This window comes from Orycteropus afer, unplaced genomic scaffold (genome assembly GCF_000298275.1).
Source record: "Orycteropus afer afer isolate SDZICR_OR568_19922 unplaced genomic scaffold, OryAfe1.0 scaffold00014, whole genome shotgun sequence".
Lineage (NCBI taxonomy): Eukaryota > Metazoa > Chordata > Mammalia > Tubulidentata > Orycteropodidae > Orycteropus > Orycteropus afer.
The window spans coordinates 9,308,726-9,331,637 of record NW_006921601.1 but is presented as its reverse complement, the minus strand read 5'-3'; the positions used below and the strand labels follow the sequence as shown (position 1 = coordinate 9,331,637).

Below are 22,912 nucleotides of genomic sequence, written 5' to 3'. Positions count from 1 at the left end.
ATTCAGACCCGTTCTGTGGGTAGATGTGCAATAGAAATAGCTAATTTATTTTCCCAGGTGTGTGTCCTCTAGGTGTGGACTGACCAGGCTTCTTCCCATTTCCTATTCCCAGTATATTTTCCCTCTGGCTTGAAACATCTGCCTTGTTAAAATGAGGTGCTGTGCATTTTTCCACCCCTGCCCCGAGTACACCATCTTCACCATTCTGATGCTTAGGGAGGATGAGTGTTCTGGGGTGAGGGCAAAACGGGACTTCAAGATAAGGTCCAAATCATTGGCCACTTTGCCTGCAGTGGTTGGCAGATGCACATTTTCATCTCTATCATTTTGAAAATTGTTTGAGGCAAGGGGATGAAGAAGGATGTAGAGTCTCCCCATGATGGCTTTTGTGGAAATGTTGACTTGTACTTGTGGAGAAGAGTGCCCTGCTTTGCAAACATAAACCTGGTGAAAATGCAACAAATCACATTTTTGTGTAGCTCTTTTCATGGACACATTGCCAGGCTGTGTCCTCAGCACTTGCAGATGAAATGTGCTGCTCAATCTGGGTTCCATTCATTCATTCCGCAGTTTCACTGGCTCCTACCTCATGGCACTCAGCGTTTTCCTATCAGGCATCAGTTGACACTCTCATCACAGTCTGGGGAGGGAGGCATTGTCCTCCCCATTGGTCAGGGATCTCAGATGCTCAGAGGCATTGTTTCTTGCCTGCAACACAAAGGTAGTGAAGACCAGGACAAGATTTCACCTGGGTGAAACTCCAAGACCAGTGAGTGTGCTTTCCCCTGCTGCACATCAACCTCTGTGCCACCAAAAACTCCCCCAAAAAGGAGAAGGGGGTTTTTCTTTTTTGGAGGCATATCTGGGATGAAGGTCAAACTAGTTCACTCGTCCCTGTAAGATTAAACTTGTACTGTTGGAAATAGCAGCTCTTGCCAGTGTGGAGACAGCCATCATTCTACTGAAAACAGATGGTATTGACCCTGTCCCCTGTGGTAGTATCATTAGTAATTTTGAAGGTACATGATTGGAGCATAATGCAAAACTTGCCAGGAACAGTACCTGGACAATTAGAGGGCCAGGATTATTAATGAAATTTGCAAAATCACTTAGCAGCAACTGAAGACCGTTAACAACCACATGGAGAAAATACAACCAAGCAAGGCTCTATGAAATATGGTTGTAATATCCAAACTGAGAACTGTTCCACAAATAATATTTTCAGGTGCCATGGACTGTTTCCATCATGTATTCATGCAGTTATTAAATTTTAAAGTTGCACACTATTGTATAAGCATGCCTTCTTTGAGTTTTAAATTATGTATAAACACGTATGTTGCATTTAGAAATCAAGGATAAATCACTTCAACTACTCTTCTGTAGTTCTTGGACTTCTTTCTTTCTTTTTTTTTTCGACTTTGAATAAACATAAAACCTGTTAGACCGGGAAAAATAAAATGATATTGTAGAAAATTAAAAAAAAACTTTTCCAAATAAATTTTCCAAACAACTGTAGAAGAGCTCTTTCAGCATCAAAATATTCAAAAAATGTTAACCATTTTGGATGGGAATTGAGTTTTAAATGTGCAAATGCTTCATTGATCTTCTGAAAGAGTAAATGTAAAAATACAACCCTTTTCTTGGGAGCCTTCAATCAAGTACAGTTCTGGGCCATAACATAGTAAGACCTTCAAGGACTATAATCACCAAGGTAGGTGGCAGGCACCAGATCAGGTACTCTGTCTTACTCATTTAATCTTCACTGAATTCCACGAGTATTTTCTTAACAAACGAAGAGTGGAGGTTCAAAAAGATTAAGTGCTAAAGCTGGTGGTGAAACAGTGTGGTATGCCCAAGATATACTACTTTTTAAATAATTTTTTTTTGTTGTTGAGAATATACACGGAACATGCACCAATTCAACAATTTCTACATGTATAATTGAGTGACATTGATTACATTCTTCAAGTTGTGCAACCAATGTTACCCGCCTTTTCTGAATTGTTCATTTCATTAACATAAACTCACTGCCCCCTCAGTTTTGGAGTTGCTGTTGCCAATTTGATCTCATGTAGATCTTACAAGAGCACAATGCTTAAATTAGGTTCTTGACTAGTTGAGCTAATCTACTGTTTGGTTTGAAGACCTCTTCAGGGGATATTTTTGGTTTAAGGTTTAAAGATTATCTCAGGGCAATCAATAGTTTTAGGGACTCATCCAACCTCTATGGCTCTAGAAAGTCTGGATTCCATGATAACCTGGAATTCTGTTCCACATTTTCCTCCTTTGCTGAAATCCAGAGAGTATCTTTCCCCTTTGCTCACAATTCTAAATAGACCACGTTAAGAGTTAGGGTTCACGGTGGAGTTTGGCACTTCAATCTTGCTGTTTTCCCTTCTCCCAGGATCTAGATTCTAGAGGTTACCCATATTCCTTGACTGGTGGCCCCCTTCACAGCCAGCAACAGGTCAAATCCTTCTCATGCTGCCATAGCTCTGGCTCTCTGCGACTGGAAAATGTTCTGATTCCAAGGACCCATGTGATTAGATTGGGGGCCCAGCTGGGTAAACCAGAATAGTCTTCCCATGTCAAAGGCCTTACTATAGCTGCAAAGTCCCTGTCGCCACTTAAGTAAATATTCACAGGATCTGGGAATTAGGACATGGATACTTTTGGGGACCAAAATTTTGCCTACCACAGAAGGATAAGAATTGAGATCCTTGATGACTTTGAAGAGGAAGCCAATCCTGGTATCAACCATACCTGGACTCCCTTTTTTCAGAAAACCATTATTACTATAAAGCTGCTGTGAACTTTTCTAATTTTGAAGCCAAAACCATTCCTAACTGCTACAGGAGCTATTTGCAAGATAAACAATAGCCAAAGGGGGAACAAAGCATAGCTTTATTAATCCCAACCCACCCACTTGCCATCCTCCAATGTAAAGGGCTGGAAAAAGCAGGATTAGAAAATGAAATATTTGGATCTGTTCCCCAACCATCTGCATAGACAAGAATGGCTGGCTTGGCTACCTGCAGCCTCAAAATGAACAGGAAACGGAGCATGTCGAGTCAGGAATGATTGCTGCTGAATTTCCCAGCCTATTCTCTGCCTGCTCAGTTTCTTCTCCTAGAGTCCACACCTCCTTCTCATCAGAAGGATCCTGCCTGCTTCTGACCCAGAGCTGGAAGGGACACAAGGCAGAACGATGAGAGTTGGAGAAGCAAGGGGTCTGGTGTGGCGTGAGGAAAGAGTGGGGTGGGATGAGGAAAGGGGTATTAAAGTCTTGTTATGATCTGTGGACCCCCTTCCAAATAGTCAAGAAACGCAGCTAAGGAATATGCATTGTTTTAAAAGTACTCTTTGACAGCTAGACTGGGTTCCTAAGTTCACAGGGTTAGCAGCTGGAGAGCTCGGCACGGCTCTTCTGCCGAAGCCAGCACTACCACCGCCCTATGTAAAGACTGGGTGTGGGCTGGTGGGTTAGGGAATGACCTTTCGGAAGACTCCAGTGCTTGGGAAATGGATCTTCCCCTTCCTTACCTCCTAAGAGAAGAAATAAGACTGTTTGGTGGCTGAAACTTGTAAGAACTGTAACAGAAGTATTCATAAAGTATATATGGGAGTTGTTGGAGGACAGCTGTGCATAGCTGCAGCCCCGCTGACTTGCCACCAGTCTGGCACAAGAGCATCAGGGAGAGAGGAAAGGACTACTACACCTTTTGAGTCCCTAGCAGCTCCTGAAAGGCAAAGAAGATGGATTCTGACAGTATGCACAGTCCCAGAGATAGGGGCAAGGGAGAAAGCCACTTAGTGGTTAAAGACTTGCTGGGGCCCACTGCAGCACAGGACAAAGTGTGACACATTTAGGAGGAATGTTGCATGATTCTGCCAGCAGGATGTTGAGCAAAGGATTTAAGGGACCACCAGTGCTGTCCGAAGAAAATTCTTCTGCTGGTAGGAACTGGGGACTCTACCTTCAGGTCTACAGTAGTGACCAGGAGAAGGGGATAGCCAGTAACGTCACCACCATTAACAGGACGCTGCTCATGTACATGTGTTTTCCCACCTTTTCCTTATTTCTTACACCGTCAGTAGAGCAGGTACGGGAGGAAAGGGCTGGGAGAGCCAGAGCACTGACCACACCAGAGCCTTACTAACCAGCACTGTGTATGAGTGTGTGTGTGTTGTGTGTGTGTGTGTGTCACTCTGAATCAAATGCCTGAAACTTTAACAAGATCAGACCATTTAATAATGCAACACGACTTAAAAGTCATAGGATTGCATAGGAGCTTGGTGAAAATCCATTTCCCAGTGGGAAATTGCATTTGACAACACAGTTGACAAAGTTATTGGAAAAAGACCCACTGCATTATTTCTACCCTGAGCTGATACTCTTTATATGAGTTACTTACGCATTAGTGAAAAAGACTCAAAATTAAGTGTATCTTCTAGGAAGGGGGAGTTTGGAAACAAACCAAAACAAAAAGCAGAAGGGGAAGCCTGGCCCCCACCTTTAAGGCAAAGTTATAGGGTCCACTACAATACATGGTCTGGTGCATTCTCACTCAGGCTCTCAGCCATCAGATGATGAACTTCTCTAGATTAGCTGGTAAGGGATGGTAGTGGTGATGGTGGAAAGAGTATTCCCACCCAACGCTTTCCCAACCATCTGATCTTGGTCTCTAGTGATTCCACGTGGAATTCTTTTCTGAATGGTCACAAGTGGTTTAATGAATTTTTTTATTTTGTCCAACAGTCTTATTTCTGAAAGTCAAGTTTTGAAAATTAACACTATCTAATCACATAAGCATAACCTGCCTCCTTCCCATATGAGCTATGTTAAAGGACCAGCTTCTGGTTTCTTGTACAGTAGACCTAAGCATCTGTGAGCTTAATTTGGGTCATGAACCCCTTTGAAAATCTGATTTAAAAAAAAAAAAATTGCTAAATTCCCAGAAAATCATATACATATAGTTTGCATTTGATTTCAGAATTTATAGCCTTCATATGAAGCTTTTGTCTCAAGCCAGCTAATTAAAAAATCAGACAGGTTTAATGGGATACTTTTATATATGAAAAACTTGGTAATTAAGATAATCTTCTATTCCATGTACTCTAGACTACAGTTTGCAAGTCACAAATGTAGAGGTGGTTAGGAACTTCATAATGAACAAAGACAAAATTCAGAGGAAGAACTATAGTGTCCAACTGAAAAGGAAAGACATTTAAATACTAGTCAATGAACCAGAATAAAAGACTTTATTATATTCCATTACATTCATAGGTCACTTCCAGGTTTAGTAACAACACTGCAATGCTATGAGGCTGTGCACTCATTAGACCACATTGTACATCTGTAGCCCTATCCTCCTCTCTTGGCCTAAAGATGTACAATACCATTTGAACAGTGCAGTTGAAAACCAGTAGCGATTTCATTTGACTGTTTTCTAGCTGGGGTACAGCCTCACCCCCACTTTCTCAGAATCTTACTTTCTTTCCAATTGCATTACAAGAGACACCAAACAGTGCAGTCAGTGTAGGGCTCTTTCACTCACAATTTTTTACCTTTACATACACTTTCTTAGTTTGAGAAGAGAACCTTCAACTAGCCAATTTCTATAGAGACCATACACATGGGATGGCCAGGGAACCATAACCATTGCTTCTTTGGCCAGATTGCACCCCTTAAGTACCTCCTTCAGAAACAGGTACTTGGTTCTCACAGGGTGTGCGTGGTTGGCCCAAATTCATCTGCCTCACAGTAAAAGCTCTTCAAAACTCCTGCATGATCTGTGGGGAGCAGGCTCATGATTTGGTGCACACGGCCTGCCTTAGCCTCAAGATATGAGCGAACACCAGGCCCACTGCTCTGTGCTTCAGGGGACTTGACCACACTGTTAAGTACTCACCCTCTTGGGTTACAGATACTCAATTGATTCTTTGGAGCTGAGGGAGGCTGACACATGTAACCTCCTTCATGCAAATTACTGTTCCCATCTCTACAAATTCAATTTGAAAAGCTCATCACCCCCTTTACTGAAATATATAAAGTGCAATCTTGTGTTTTCACTTTATCAGGCACTGAAAAGCAAGAGGGTTTTAATTTTTTCTCCTTTTTATGAAATATATCTTTTCTACTCTTGGTATTTGTAATATGCCTGCAATTAGAAGCAGCAATTAAAAAGAGAACGAACAAACAAAAATAAAAGAGGGCAGAAGGCACAGAATGAGGAATAGGTGTGAGAGGAATTTTACCACTTACTCTTAAAGGAACACTAGACCCAACTGAACCCAACCGAAACACCCGGAAGTCCATTTTGTTTACAAGTCTACTTCCTCTGCTAGACAAGGAGTCAGTCCTTGAAAGTAGAAACCCTATTTATTAATCCCTATATCCCAAGTACACAGACCTGTATCAGAATCAAACAGCTGTCACGTTACATTGGAAAATCCAAGTGATGCAAAAGGCAGTTCACCAAATGCTCCAAGCTTTCCTCCGAGACCGTCACCAATTCCACAAATGAACACTCAGACAGGACCTCAGTCACAGTTAACAGGCTGCTATGTATCTTACATAGAATAAAAATTAGCCAGAAAAATACCTTAGAAAAGATTTTAGATCTAGATTCCATGAGACTTTAAGACATTATGGGATTCTCAATCATCATGCAAGCTGCAGAGCCAACATCTGCTATTATTTTCTGATTACATCTTTCTTAAAAGGAAACAAAGGATAAAAATCTGATTTTGAAATATTGACAGGGTCTTCAAAAGTTAAGTATCAACACCTTTTCATTTCTCCTATGGGAATTTTATTATAAATATACCTTATATAGAAATTATTATTCAATATATGTTACAAAATGTTAGATTTAAAGAAAATGAATCTATTTTTAACCCAGATTCTCCATCCACAAATGTTTAATGACTAAAATAACACAACAGAATGAACAAATGTTTTATTGGCATGTTCATTGTTGTAAACAGCATCTGGCATGAAAAAAGTTTTACCAAAACCTTTTTATTGACTTTTATAAATTAGATGGCATTTCCAAAATTTACGTAGAACTGCGTTCACCGAATAGTTTTATTTACCAAAGCAGAAACTTGCTGATTCTAATAGACTTTGCAATGAAATCATGTTGACTGTAGTAGTTTGTACCATGGCCTGATCTTACTACCAAGTTTATTTAGTACGATGTTAAGATGTTTTCCCAAAGTCAAACTACATGTAACTACAAATCAACTCCAAAAATTAGTGTGGACTTACAAGAGCACTAGAAGATTCAAACTTGAAGTAAATCTTCAAAAATAAATGTACAAAAGGAAAATAAATTGAAGCCACTGAACAGAAAAACCTCATTAACAAGGGCAAATACAATCCTACAGGACCCAGCACTGAGAAACCTCACTGAGGATTACATTTACATAGACTGCTATATTTTGCAATGTACACAAATGTACATAATGAATGATATGTGAAAAGAATAACCATGGGAAAATAGTTGAACTGCAATTAGGATAACTCAATATGATCAATTTTATTTACATGCTGCATGAACGAGTGAAACGTATTCTCTACATCCATAACTTAAGTACAATCAGTTATAATTACAATACTGCAGCAAATGAGCTGCCACCTGCTAGGAGTGGTCTAAGGGAACCAATTTGATGTTTCAGAATAATGTTCTTAATACTCTGCAAAAAATGAAACAAAATAAAAAATACAACTTCACAATTCTTTACTGGGTTACGCTGGTTCTGAGAATTTCTTTCTTCAGCTCCTAATTTTGCTGCTTTCCAAAAGTCAACACACGTTGGTTGCATTTACTTACGAATTGTCAATGAGGTAATGTGTGTATCAGTGAAATAAACAGAAAATTCATTCATTCATGGCCTTTGCACAGCTTTTATTATTAAGCTATGAGCATCCTGTTTGAGGCTAGTTTAACTAGCAGCTAGGTGCACGTTTGTCCACGATAAAAGAAGTTTACTCATTCCCATTCCCCCTTTGCAAGTTGCAGGTTTTGCTTTTTTTCAATTTTTTTTTGCACATCCCTTTTCACTTTACAGTACATTTGACTATATAGTGCACAACATGATTCCAAGTCAAAACAGTGGCCCACTGGGCACTGAGCTTCTGATTGGTGAAGGGCAGTCCAATCAGTGCTGGTGTCGCTGGGTTACCCCAACCATGTCCGGCCATAATGGCACTACACAGTAGTAGTGAACCCTCTAATTAAAACCAACAATCCCCCAGGGAAAATGCTACACTAGCAGAGTCAGTCTTGAGCCAGATCTTTATTTGGTGCTCCATCCAGATATATTTTTAGTGCTTTCTCTTTACGAGGTGAGTACGTTACACGATGTCCAGTCTTCTGGAGTCGACTGCTTTCTTTTTTCATCAGTTCATTTCTTTGCTCATCTGTCAACTCCATTAATTCTTCTGTTTTATCCCTACATTTAAAATATTAATCACATATAAGACCAGGTTAGCCATCTGCCTCTATTAACTTGTGCTTCAATGTTATAATGGTCCTCAGCAAGATAATGCATTCTGATTGTCATTACTGAAAGTAAATTATCTCATACACTAGGATGCTTTAAATTTCTGATATTTCTTTAAAAAACTACAGAATAATTTCCATGCTATTACGAGTGGTAATAATAACTACCATTTACTGAACATCTATTGTGTAACAGGAACTGCACTAGTTCCTGATTCTAGCTAGCTCTGATTCTCATAAAATCCTGCAAGGCAAACGTCATTTCTCCAGTTTTCAGAGTAGGATTTCATCAATAAAAGCTACATTTGAACTCAGGTCTGTCAGGCTCCAAGGACTACTCTTCTTCCTCCACATCTGTGATGGCCAATACGGTAGTCACTAGCCACATGTGGCTATGAGCATGTGAAATGTATCTGCTCCAAATTAGTATGTGCTATAATCTTAAAAAAACAAAAAAAACCCCAAACCCACTGCCATCAAGACAATTCCAACTTACAATAACCCTAGAGGACAGAGTAGACTTCCCCATAGGGCTTGCAGGGCTGTGAATCTTTATAGAAGTAGAGTGCCACATCTTTCTCATGTGGAGCAGCTGGTGGGTTCGAACAGCCAAGCTTTCAGTTAGCAGCTGGATGCTTAACCACTGCACCACGAGGGTGCCTTAAGTGTAAACAAAACAAATCAAACCCACTGCCACTGACTCACAATGACCCCAACAAGGTTTCCAAGGAGGTAAATCTTTACAAAAGTGGATTTGACCCATCTTCCTTCCACAGAGAGGCTGGGGTTTCAACTGCCAATCTTCTAGTTAGCAGTCAAATGTCTTAGGCACTGTGCCATGAGGGCTCCTTTTAAGTGTAAAATAACATACCAAACTTCTAAGACTTTGTACAAGAATATAAAACATCTTTTTTTTTTTTTTTTTTTAAATACTGATTACACGTTGCAAATGATAGTGTTTTGGATGTACTGGATTAAATAAAACATATTATTAACATTACTTTCACCTGCTTCTTTTCACTTTTTAAAAATGTGGCTGTAAGAAAATTTCGAAGTATGTATATGGCCTGCCTTATATTTCTACTGGCCAGAGTTGTTCTATATCATGTTAAAAATAGTAAAGATATTTATGGAAAACATGTTATTTATGCACAACAAAAATTTATATCACTCAAAGCAACAAAAATATCATGAATGTTACCTATAAAATATGACTGCCCCATCATCACAGATGTAAAGAGGCCAGACATTCAGGGTAGAAACCTTAGGATTCCAGTCCAAATCCTGGTGAATATCAAGAACAGAAATATCGCAGGGAAAAGTTCCTCTGCCCTGAGGAGAAAAGAATAAGTGAATAATTCAGTCAAGCCATTAGACATGTTTATCATGTACTACCTCACAGGTTCTCAGAGTTTTACCTTGGCAAATTCAATGTCTTCCAAAGGAATCCCACTGATTTCACTAAGCTGTAAAAGAAAACATTTTACATTAATTCATTTAGAAAATAAATTTGCTTAGGAAAGTTATTTTCCTTTTTCCCCTACATAGAGATAGCTTGATTTTTTTTTCCCCTGAAAAATAATAGATATGAAAATTAGAGGATAAAAAGCAGAAAGTGGAATTCTCTATCCATCCCCACTGGCAAATAACCATGTCTCAGAAACAGCAATTTATTGTATTCCTTCCAGACTGTTTCCTATGTACACACAAACTACATACACACATTTCAACTGTGCTTCCAAATACATAAAAGTATTTATAAAATACCTCTATATAGTAATTTTATATAGACTATATATAAAAATAGAATACAGAGATAGAGAGTAACCTCATTCTCATTAACAGCTGTCCATATACCATTTTATTTCCTATTCATGGGTATTTAGTTTTCTCCCAGTTACAAACAATGTTATACTATATTCTTCCATAAAAACCCTTACATATCACTGCAAATATTTCTATAGCCTGAATTCCTAGACGTGGAAGTGAACATCTGAAATGTGGCTAACAGTGCCAAATTGAACCAAATTGAAAAAAATGTTACCAATTTAAACACTTACCAAAGATTAAGATATTGCCTGCTTCACCCAAACCTTGACAACTCTAGGTATTTTTTCAATTTTCTAAATCTTTGCCAATTTAAGAAGCGAAAAATACTATAGTTTTAATTTCTTCTATGAATTGTCTTTTCAGGTTCTTTGTCCATTTTAAAATTAGATAGTTAATCTTTTTCTTATTAATATGGTGGCTCCTTATGAATTATGGACATTATGATTCATGTATATTTCCAATATTGTTTACCCTACTTTCTTTCAACTTTGTTTATGGGTTGATTTTTTAAATACTGTTTTTGGTTTTGCAGAGATTTAACTTTTATGTGGTCTACCTTTTCATTTCTGACTTCTGGTATTATGCATATAAACATATTTCCTTCACCAGAATTATGAAAATATTTGATACTTTTGTCAAATGTCTTTATAATTTTATTTTTACATGAATTTAATCCACTCAGAATTTATTTTTGTATTTGATGTAAAGTGAAAATACATCTTTTTTTCCAAATGGATAGCCAACTGTCCTAGTTCCATTGATTGAAAAATTCACCATTTCCTCAGAGATCTTTATAATACCCACCATTAAAATGCAAAATTCATAGATCTTCATAAGGATTCACTATTCAATTCTACTTCACTTGTTTTCTTTAGACCAAATTAATAATCTACTAATCCTAACTTCTCTGGTTAAAGCTGATTCAAGTAACAGATCCAAAGCTGATCCAATTCTGAACGACTGAAGTAAAATTTCAAAGTATCAAGAGATCTAAGAAACAACTAGAATGCAGCACAAAGTGTGGCAGAGACAAATAAAGGTTGTAGCATCAGCGTTTGGCTCTCACCTCCTACACTGTCTCTTATGAAACATAAGGAAAAATGTATTTTAGCTCATTCTGTTTAAAATTAACTTACCTTCTCTCGCAATTCATCAACACTACTGCTTTCCAACACAACTTCCTGGAAGGGATCCAACCTCATCTCTGAAGGTCTCCATCGCCTTGACAAAACTGCAAGCTGTGACATGGACTTCATCTTCTCTACCCCTAAGAATATGCAAGATTAGGCCAACATCCTATTTTCTCCAAAGATGATTAATTGGAATTTTCCTTTACTGTCTGACTTAACAAAAAGATTTACTTCAAAAGTGTTATTATTAAAAAGTGGGCAAAAAGGAACTAATTAACTTAGTAAGTCAAGAAGTTGTGACAAAGAGGTATTTACTCTTACACCAGTTTCAGAAGATAGTTCCAGCAGGCTATTCTTCAACCAGTACTCCTGATTCTACTCCCTCCTGATTCCTAATGGACATTGCTCTATCAATTATTCTGTTCTCTGGATCTCCAGTCTTTGCTTCTCTGCTGGCTACTTCTTCACAATGTAAAATTATAATCAAGTCATCTTTACTTTCCCTCTCGAACTATCATTAAACTAGTCATTTAATGTAGACTATTCATAACAACCCCATGTGTACACTAATCTTTGTCTTTTCATTTATTATCAAACATACTGATTCATTCCATTAGTTACCTATTGATAACGTCAGGATCACAAGTTGATAGTTATTTTTCTCCTATTAGAATGCGCATATCTGGAGGGCAATTACTGGTCCTATTCATTTTTGTAGCCCAAGTCTGGCAAACTATAGGTCAATAAATGTTCCTTATATTTAATTGCATGACAATTTTCACTCAATTATTTTGCTGCTAAAATATATACTAAAATGAGACTGATGAAGCCATCCACCATCTAGCTACTATGCAGTAATATTTCTTGGCTAATCTCTAATACACATTCAATCTGTCCTTACAATGGTGACTTCTATGTCCTTCATGAGCTCTTCCTGGCCTGCCCAGACACGGTGATACTGTCTAAGGGCCCCAGATATTCAGAGGAGGGATCAGAGTCTGGAGCACTTGCCTATACACTGGTAGACAATGTCCTGGCTGCTGCTTGATTTTCCAATTAACTTGTCAATTAATCAGAATTTCAACTATTTAAATTTGAAATGAAATAGATCTGAAATAGCCTTGGTGAGGCGTTAGTATTGTAAAACTTTGTAAAGGTACCATACTCTTACCTAAAAACATCCAGAACTTAAAATACTTTAATATCTATAGGAAAAACAAAATAAAACAAAAAGCATCTTCCTAAGCAAAAGCAAAGGCACAAAATAATACAGAACCAGTTATTGACCTTGATGTAGTCTCCCCAAAATCACGATTACTCTACTGCCTCCTCCAAAAAACAGAACATTTAAATTATACCACTATTAAATATTAAAACTGAGAAGTGTGACAAATATAAGGCTGTTTTAGGCCACTGTTCTCAAAATCTCTGGCAAATTATTAACACCAAAGTCTCGGGGAGTGGGGGAGTAAGCCATAATAGTAATAAAAAGAAACTAATTAATAAACACGGCTAAGAAAACATTAGCAGAATTTTCTGTAAAAAGCACTAAAAATCCAACTTTGATGTTGTAATTTTCCTCTAAGGGGGATTACTGTTCTCAAAATTAGAGAAAAGTGGTAATATTTAAAAGGCGAACAGAACCTGGAGGAAAGGAGAAAACTGAGAGACACTGGATATGTCTCTTTCAAAAATAACTTAAGCCATTAGGTTAAGATACAAGGGAAGAAAATCTTAGGGAGGGGATGGGTCATACCAATCTACAACCACAATTTTTTTATGCTTAATGAAATACAATTATGTTATATATTAGGTTCCTTGTAACTCATCATTTGATTAAGAGAAAAAATTCAGGCTTCTACTAGTTCAAGAAGATTTTAAACTGGCATTTCCCCATAAATATATTGATAGTACCATCAAGGACTTCAAGGAAAACCTCCCAGTTGCTGGAAATATTAATATCTTCTTCATAAATATGATAATCCAAAAAGACAGTGCCAGGATTCTTCCATGTTTTTTTCCTTAAACGAAACCTACAAACATGATGAGATATTTTAAATTGTTATAATTTGAAATTCTAACTTAAAAAATTGGCACTGATATGATGCCAAGGAAAAATAAACTATGTTCAAATACAAAAGTCAAATGGTTATTCATTAACATTTTTGGGAAAATGTGCCAAATTCTCCCAATACTTCAAATTTAGTATCCTCCAGAAGAATTTCAAGTAGAATTTTAACGCTTTTGCTTGATGTTGTTGTTGTTATGTGCCATCGAGTCACACCAGACTCATAGCGACCCCTCCTTGGGCTTCCGAGGCGGTATCATTACAGAAGTAGACTGCCCATCTTTCCTTCCGAGGAGTGGCTGGTGGGTTTGAACTGCCAGCCTTCTGGTTAGCAGTCAAGTGCCTTTGGCACTATACTACCAGAGCTTTTGTCTTATCAAATTAATCTGTAGTACTAAAATTCTGAATAGTAAAAGGACTTTCGAATTCTTCCAGTTTTAGAAAATCATACCAGACCATATCCATTAACCACGCTTTCTCTCTTCCAATCACTGACGACAGTCTAATTTTACCTTACCTGTCAATACTGAGCTCTAAACCACATTGCTCCCTGAGTTGAGGAATTAATTCCTCTTTTGATTGCCGTACAGTCATTCCTTTAGCAAACACCGCATCTAGCAGAAACTTGCAAGGCTAAAAATATAAACATGAACAATTAGGAATTACACCTTAAAATAACAAATAACAAAGACATTTGATTTGTGCTTTATAGTGTAACAATGAAGGGCCTGAGTATAGGAGTCTGCCTTCCTAGGTTCAAATCCTGGCACCATTTCTCAGCTGTGCTATCTTGGGCAAGTTTACTTATCATCTCAGTGTCTCACTTTTCTCATCTGTAAATGGGGACTGTATCTTTACTAGGTCACTGTGAGGATTAAATAAGATAATGCATTCATATTCCCTTTCTTTAAATAAAATGATTACAATTTTGAAAATTAAAAAATTTTATGGACTAAATAGAGAGGAATGCATATTAATTACCCAAATACACTGTTTCAAAAAAGACATACTCACTGCCGTCGAGTCAGATCCGACTCACAGTGACCTTTCCTTGAGTTTTTTTCCAAGGCAGTATCACTACGGAACTAGATTGCCCAACCTTCCTTTTGAGGAGTGGCTGGAGGGTTTGAACCGCCAACCTTCTGGTTAGCAGTCATATGTCTTAGGCACTATACCACCAGAGCTTGCTGCCTCCCACCCCAAAAAGACATAGTACCCAGAAACTCAAAACTTAGGAAAAACATGTAAGTCAAAATGACTATAATGGTTACATTTAAGAGAGATGAAATGGATGCCCCCCAAAAAATTTGTTTAACAAATGAAGACCTTTTATGAAAAATGTATCCCCTTGTTTGCTGTCTGGCCATTTGCATTTGTCTAGGTCCTTAGAGTAAGAGGCTACAAACATCCTAAAAAGAGGATTTCTGCCTTATTGGTCTGGATATTTGCCACACATATATTCCTTGTCCATGATGGGAACAGAAATATTTAATTGATAACCCCCTAAAAATGAGGAAATTAAGAACTGGAACTAAGAAAAGGTCAAGTGACAGAGGCAGCACAATGCAGTAATTAAGAAAACAGATGCTGGGCCACAAAACCTGTTTAGTTCCTGAATCCACCATTTATAAGTTGTGTAACCTTGGGCAAGCTACTTAATCTCTCTGGGCCTCAGTTACTTCACCTATGGAATGGAAATGAATGCTATTTATACCATAGAGTTAATTAATAAGGATTACATGAGTTTTTAATGAATATTTATAAATTGAGTATTTGTAAGTTCATTCTGTTGTACACAGGGTTGCTATGAGTTGGAATTGACTTTGTGGCACCTAACAACTGTAATAAAGCAATGTCTAGTACATAGTCAGTTCTATTTAAATGCTTATTATAATGACTAAAATGACTCTCTGAACACAAAAAGTACCAATGTACCCTACAGGTCAACTGCTAACTACCTGTACCATTATATAATCATTCTGAGAAGGCAAGCACAAACATAGGCTTTTTTTTTTAAACCTGTGTTTTGTTTTTTTCCTAAATTGAACAATTTAACAATTTACAGAGCAAATTCATTTACATTTTGTTTCATTACCTTGACTGCAATCCCTGTAACGTAAGAAATAGCTCTCTTTCCACGTCCTCCTTTCCTATGCATTCATACCCTCTGAGCTATCTCCCTGTGCAAACACTGCCCTTCTGATCTCCCATGGTTGATTATTCTAAGAAGTGTACCTATCTGGTATAAATGTCCACCTTATACATCTATCTACTGTTTGGCTGGAAGCCACCCAAAGGGTGACTAGGGGCCAAAGTCTCGGGGGTTTCACCCATCTCTATCAGACCAGTAATCCTGGTCTTTTTTTTTTTTTTTTTTATAATTTTGAGTTTTGTTCTACATTTTCTCCAACTCTATCCAGGATCTCCTATTTTGATCCCTTTCTGAGTAGCTGGAAGTGGCAGCCAGGCACCATCTAGTTCTTCTGGTCTCGGGATCATGTAGGCTTGAGGTTCCCATGGCCCACTAGTCCCTTGGACTGCTTCCATGTGTCTTTGGTTTTCTTTTTTTTTTTTTTGTTGTGATTTGGGTGAATGTTTACAGAGCAAATTCATTCTCTATACAATCAGGCCAAAGGGTGACTAGAGGCCACAGTCTCAGGATTTTACCAGTCTCTATCAAACTCATTTTCTAAACAGTCCCTTGGACTGTTTCTGTATCTTTGGTCTTCTTCATTCTTCTTTGCCATGGATGAGGAGAGACCAGTTGTTGCATCTTAGATTGCCTTTTGCAAGCTACTCAACAAAGTTAAGATGTAGAACAATGTTTTTGTGTAGTATGTTATGCCAAGTGAGCTTGATGTCCCCTGTGACCAGGGTCCCAAGCCCGTGGGCCGAATGCCTCACCCTCTCAGGGTGTTTAGCTGTGGCTTGCTGAAAGTGAGGATGACTTAAGGCACCTACTGATGAAGGTTGAAGAATACAGTCTGCAGTATGGATTACGTCTCAATATAAAGAAAACAAAAATCCTCACAACTGGACCAATGAGCAGCATCACAATAAATGGAGAGAAGATTGAGGTTGTCAAGGAATTCACGTTGCTTGGTTCTACAATCGATGCCAACGGAAGCAGCAGTCAGGACATTAGATGACGTGCAGCATTGGGAAAGTCAACTGCGAAGGAACTGTTTCAAGTGCTGAGGAGCAAGGATATCTCCTTGAGGACTAAGGTGCGCCTAACACAAGCCATGATATTTCCAATCGCCTGGTATGCATGTGAGAGCTGGACAATGAATAAGGAAGACCGAAGAAGAGTTGATGCTTTTGAGTTGTGGTGCTGGCGAAGAATGCTGAAAGTACCGTGGACTGCTAAAAGAACTAACAGATCTGTCCTGGAGGAAGTGCAGCCAGAATGCTCCTTGGAAGCAAGAATGGCCAGACTTCGTCTCACCTATTTTGGTCATGTTGTAAGAAGGGACCATTCCCTGGAGAAGGATGTCATGCTTGGTAGGGTGGAGGGTCGATGAAAGAGGGGGAGGCCTTCAAGGAGATGGATTGATATGGTGGCTGTGATGATGGGCTCAAGTATAGCAGGGATTGTGGGGCTGGCGCGGGATCAGGCAGTGTTTCGTTCTGCTGTGCATGGGGTCGCTATGGGTCGGAAACGACTCGACAGCACTTAACAACAACAACAAGTTATCTTAATTTTGCCCCATTAGCTCTATTACATATATGGGCATCTTTATACATGCAAAGATGTATATAGAAATATCATCTGCCAAGCTTATTTATGGTCATGGGTATGTTCCCTTTTTCTGAGACATACTTTATTATTTAGCCTGTCCTAAGAGCTCTGGTGGCATAGTGCCTAAGGCATGTGACTGCTAACCAGAAGGCTGGCAGTTCAAACCCACCAGCTACTCCTCCGGAAGGAAGACTGGGCAACCTACTTCCGTAGACATACTGCTTCGGAAACCCAAGAAGGGTTGACTTGACAGTAGTGAGTGAGTGAGTGAGTTACCTATGTATCCACCCACAGAGTGAAAATTTAGTCCTGTTTAAAAGCATGGAATCTTTGCTTCACTCCAACATTTGTAGCAACATTTTAGAGCAGGGAGATGGCAAAGAATGGTCCGCAGGGAAAATTTAGTCTGTTGCTTGTTTCTGTAAATAAAACTTTATTGGGATATAGCCACCTTCATTCATTTACAGACTGTCTATGGATACTTCTCTGCTATAATGGCACAGCTGAGTTATTACAACAGAGATTGTATGGCTTGTAAAGCTAAAATAAGTCCTAGGAAAAATATGCTGCACCCTGCTTTAAAGAAATAAAAAGAAACTACTACTAATAAAGGAGCTCTGGTAGCGTAGTGCCTAAGGCACTTGACTGCTGACCAGACGGCTGGTGGTTCAAACCCATCAGCCACTCCTCGGAAGGAAGGTTGGACAATCTACTTCCATAGTGATACTGCCTCGGAAAACTAAGGAGGGGTCGCTATGAGTCGGGTCCAACTCGGTGGCACATAACAACGAGGACGACTACTAATAAAATCTCATCACTGTATCTTTTAGTAACTACAGAATGTAAACTTTACATTACTTACCTCTTGTTCATTAACTAAAAGCTGGTATACTTTAACTCTGTATTCTCCTTTTTTAAGTGCTCTCCCAAGTCTAATTGTGATCTACAAAGTAAAAATATTTTTTTAGATCTACTGTCTCAGCAGAATAAACAACTCATTCTCATTCCACTATTTTTCCCCCAAAATTCTCTAGGTCTTTGAGAACTGGTATATCTTTTATCTCTGAATCTCCAGCACCTAGAATAGTAACTGACACACAGTGAACATTTAACAAATGTTTCTGAGATGAATTAAGCAAAATAAATAACCACTAAGTATCAAAGAAAATTATCCTTTCATGGTAATTATCATTTCACCTTACTTTGAAATAGTGCAGGATGTTCTCAACTCTATCATTTAAAAGACTCTAATTATTCAAAGATTATTTTAATCAACCTTATTGTCATCTGAAAATGATGAAAGTGTCTCATTCAGTCGGACGCTCTCAAATTCTTGATTGCTGGCATAGACTCGAAAGACCTTGAAATGAGAGGACAAAACTCCAACAAAAGGCTCTAACTGTTGTTTGAAAGCAGCCAGGGTAATTCTTTTATCAACATGCACCATCAACCCTAAGCAAGAAAAATCAAAACAAAAACAAAAGAATCTACTTAACGTATAAATAACAGATCATATACTTTTCATTACACTGTGAACAGGAAAAAGTTACAGGCATACTTGGTTTTACTATACTTCAGATATTGTTGCTGTTTTTAAAACAACACAAATTGAAGGTGTGGCAGCTCTGCATTGAGCAAGTCTATTGACAGACACCATTTTTCCAACAGCATGTGCTCAATTTCATCTCTGTCAGAGTCTGGTAACTCTCACAATATTTCAAACTTTTTCATAATGCTACTGCACACTTAACAGACTATAGTATAGTAAAACATAACTTTTAAATGCACTACCAAACAAATTCGTGTGACTCACTTTATTGAAATATTTGCTTCATTTTACTGGTCTGGAACCAAATCTGCAATATCACCAAGGTATGCCTGTACCCTTCTTCTAGTTTAGCTAATATGTTACACTGAATGAACAAAAAACATGGAGAGTGAGTACATAACAGGTCTAATTCGACAGCTTTAAATCTTCTTAGATTTTCAAGTGCTAATTTTTTTCTGAATGCATAATCAATTTCCAAGAATTCTTTTCAAATAATTTCCATAAATGAGAATATTCATCGTATATACATTTCTAATCCTACACACTAATAATATAGACTCTGACGGGGTTCCAAACCTGCCTCCTCTGCTCACTTACTAGCTGTGTAACATGAAGCAAGTCATCAGCCACTCTGCTTCACTTGAAAAATGGAGAGGATGCTCCCTACCCTACAGTGTTGCAGTGTGGTCAGTGAGGTAACACATTTATCATGCTTTTATCACAGTGCCAGACACACAATTAATTGCCTTAAAATTTGCTTAATAAATCTAGTTCTGGTATTTCAACTAGAAAAAAATATTCAAGAGCAGCATATTGAGAAATCTATGTCACGTAGTTGGGTAATACAAAGTCATCTAAAGGATCAGAAATGCCCTCACTCCTCTAAGATTTAAACTTAAAATATTGTTGGCATTGTAATAGGATTATCTTTGATGAACTTTACTAATGCTTATTTATTTGTCTTTGTCCCTTATTTTATAAGCCACTTAAATGAATTTTTCTAGAATATTTCTATTTACAATTCTGATCTTTATTTTCTAGCAAAAATTCAATTGTCTCTTTCTAAGGCAGTGCTGGATACCATAGCTGCCATGCTGAATCAGTCCCATGGACCACCTACAGTCATAAAGTACTTTTGGTTCACATTTCCAAATCATCTCAACTCTCAGGGTAATGAATATTCTGAGTGGAGTTTTCAAATAACTTAATGTTCCTTAACTGTTTCTCATTATAAAATACAGGTTCACTGTAGAAAATATGGCATGTATCAATTCAAATACAAACAGGGTAATGGATTTTGTTTACTATATACCATTTGGGGCAGCATTTCTTTTAAATTTGTTTACAATGTCTATTTCCAAGCTTTTTAAAGATTGCCCCTAAATGTTAATAATCCAGCTTGGCAAACAAGCGTCTATAACTTATGCTATCTAGCAAGGTGCAATTTAAAATTATTTTCAGGTTTTTTCTTTCTTTTCTCTTAAGTATTTCTTGAATGAGGTGGTAATCAAAATTGTACAAAGAAATTTCAGTGCAAATACATTACCGTTTTTATTACTCTGGGCTTCCTGCTTATATTTAAGTATCTGGAGAATATAATTAGGATATACCAGGACAGTATTTTCAGAGAAACACTTATGATTACTCTATGAAACAATTCCTGGATTAGAGCAGGAAGTTTAAAGGCCATCAATTTTAGTTTGATTACCACTTAACTGAATTGCTTATACTGTATGCAGTATGTCACTTCACGCATCAATGGTAAACCAATTATACCTTGCCATTTCTTCATCCTAAGGAACCTGTTTCCAGGTTCATCATCCCCATGTTTTCCCAAGCAGCCATGCAGATCACTGAGGAACGGTGACGAACCACACTGAGGGCAGACTCCTAATAACTTGGTTGCTGGTTATCATCCTTGCTCTCCTAGCTCTAAGTCAGTATTCTAACAATGAAAAGGCATTTTCCACTTTTTCTTTTCAAGCAAGCTTTTTGAATGCTTCTGAAAGCCTAAATTGTGGCAGTTTCTCTTCATCGCCATATTTACTATTTCAATGCTCTGTTGGCGTAGTGCCTAAGGCATCTGACTGTTAACCAGAAGACTGGCAGTTCAAACCCACCAGCCACTCCTCAGAGGGAAGGATGGGCAATCTATTTCCGTAGTGATACTGCCTCGGAAACCCAAGGTGGGGTCGCTATGAGTTGGATCTGACTCAATGGCAGTGTGTTGAGTTTGTTTTTTTGCTAGTAAATTAGCCCAGTATGAATTTCCAAAAAGGCTAACATGGTCAGTGATTGCCTTTTTAAAGGTTTCATGAATTGTTCTAGATGACAATAAGACACTTCAGACTATATTTTAAATATCTCCACCAAATTTTCCTTAAGGTTGAGACTACAATCCAGCCAAACTTTTAGCACATATTCAAAAATAAACCACTTAATAGAATTTTCCAACCTTTTCCTGAAGAGGAGCTACGTTTAATTTCTCCAATACCTCTTGAAAGGCTGAGTATGATAAGAAAGGTGAGTTGCTACTGGCTACTTTTCCTTTATGATATGGACTCTCCCAAAGCGAGGAAAGTAAAGAGTAGAAGCTATTGGGTGGTAGAATGCATACCAAGCTTACAAGCAGAATATTTGCATTTGATCCCAGTAGTGCAACCTATTAGCTGTGTAATCTCAGCCAAATTATTTAACCATTTGAGCTACAGCTTCTTCAGTGAAAATTGTCTAACAACTTCAATTTCACACAACTGTTAACAGAAGCCCTGATGGTGCAGTAGTTAAAGCACTTGGCCAGTCATTTGAATTCACCAGCAGCTCTGCGGGAGAAAAACGTGGCAGTCTGCTTTCATAAAGATTTATACAGCCTTGGAAACCCTATGAGGCAGTTCTATTCTGTCCTATAGGGTCACTATGAGTTGGAACTGACTCGATGGCAGTGGTTTGTGTTTTGGTTTGGTTAAGAGAACTAAATGATAAAGTAAAAGGTAAAAGTTCCATATAAATTTAAAGCATTATTATAATAGGATTTGTTTTCATTTCGGCCCACCAATCTCCATTTTCACACTTGAATTTCTGTAAGATATCTGTATGGATGTCATATGGTACTAGTGTAATTCAGACCTAATACGTCAGAAAAACAAATTTATGCATTTTTATACTGATTTCATTAATTTCCACCACTTCCTTTTTAAAAGACAGAATTTTGAGACTTAAAGTTTTATAGCACTTAACTTTCCTAGTGTTTGTGTACCTTCTCCCCACTAGAACCATAAAGCTGCATCTTAGTCATCTTTATTTCTAATACCTACATAGGGTCTGACATCCAGTATGGATTCAGAAAATAATGATTGGGTGGGTGTATGGGTAAATGGATGTACAAAAGAGTGGTGGTCTTTTCCACAAGTAACAGAAGCAAGTGGTGCAATTAGTGGCCTTAAATTCTAGTTCCACTACTCACTAGCTATACATGTAGCTTTTGGGTAAGGCATTCATCTTCTATGAGCTTCAGTGTCAAAGGAGGATATTAATATTTGCTGTATTCCTTTCAGAGAAGGTTCAAGTGAGAACAAATATTTTGAAAACTAAGATATAAAATATAAGGGCTAATATTAATATCTACTTTGTTAAAGACTAATACAAAGTATTAAGTTTTTCAGCTATTTCCCAATTTTGTATACCTGAGGAGAGACTGTGTCTCTTGAACTTGGTTGTCCTGCTAATTCTTTGGCTGGTTTTAGTTTGGGGTATGATAAAAATGATTTTATTAAGTCTCATACAATATCGGTGCTTTGTTTACATTGTTGCTTGTCTAATAAGCCCCAAATAGCACAATCTCTTCCATCTTTTTGAGACTACGCAATTTCAAATTTCCAAATTATAAATGCCTGGCAATTTAGAAAGAAAAAAGTGCCTAAGGTATTTGACTGCTAACCAGAAGTCTAGAGGTTCAAACCCGCCAGCCACTCCTCGGAAGGAAGGCTGGGCAATCTACTTCCATACTGATACTGCCTCGGAAACCCAAGGAGGGGTCGCTATGAGTTGGATCCGACTTGATGGCAGTGAGTTGAGTTTCTTTCT

The 22,912-nt window shown here is 38.0% G+C and overlaps 1 protein-coding gene across 1 annotated transcript in view; it reads right to left on the bottom strand.

Moving 5' to 3' along the window:
* Positions 1-8,285: 8,285 nt before the first annotated feature.
* Positions 8,286-22,912, bottom strand: part of USP47 (ubiquitin specific peptidase 47) — a 133,820-nt gene continuing 119,193 nt past the window's right edge. Inside the window, exons 21-28 of the mRNA XM_042782906.1 lie at positions 18,557-18,732; positions 18,143-18,223; positions 14,056-14,171; positions 13,385-13,503; positions 11,477-11,607; positions 9,929-9,976; positions 9,712-9,842; positions 8,286-8,460 (exon numbers count right to left, since the gene is read on the bottom strand). Coding sequence (XP_042638840.1) covers positions 8,286-8,460; positions 9,712-9,842; positions 9,929-9,976; positions 11,477-11,607; positions 13,385-13,503; positions 14,056-14,171; positions 18,143-18,223; positions 18,557-18,732 — 977 coding nt within the window. The remainder of the gene's footprint in view (positions 8,461-9,711; positions 9,843-9,928; positions 9,977-11,476; positions 11,608-13,384; positions 13,504-14,055; positions 14,172-18,142; positions 18,224-18,556; positions 18,733-22,912) is intronic.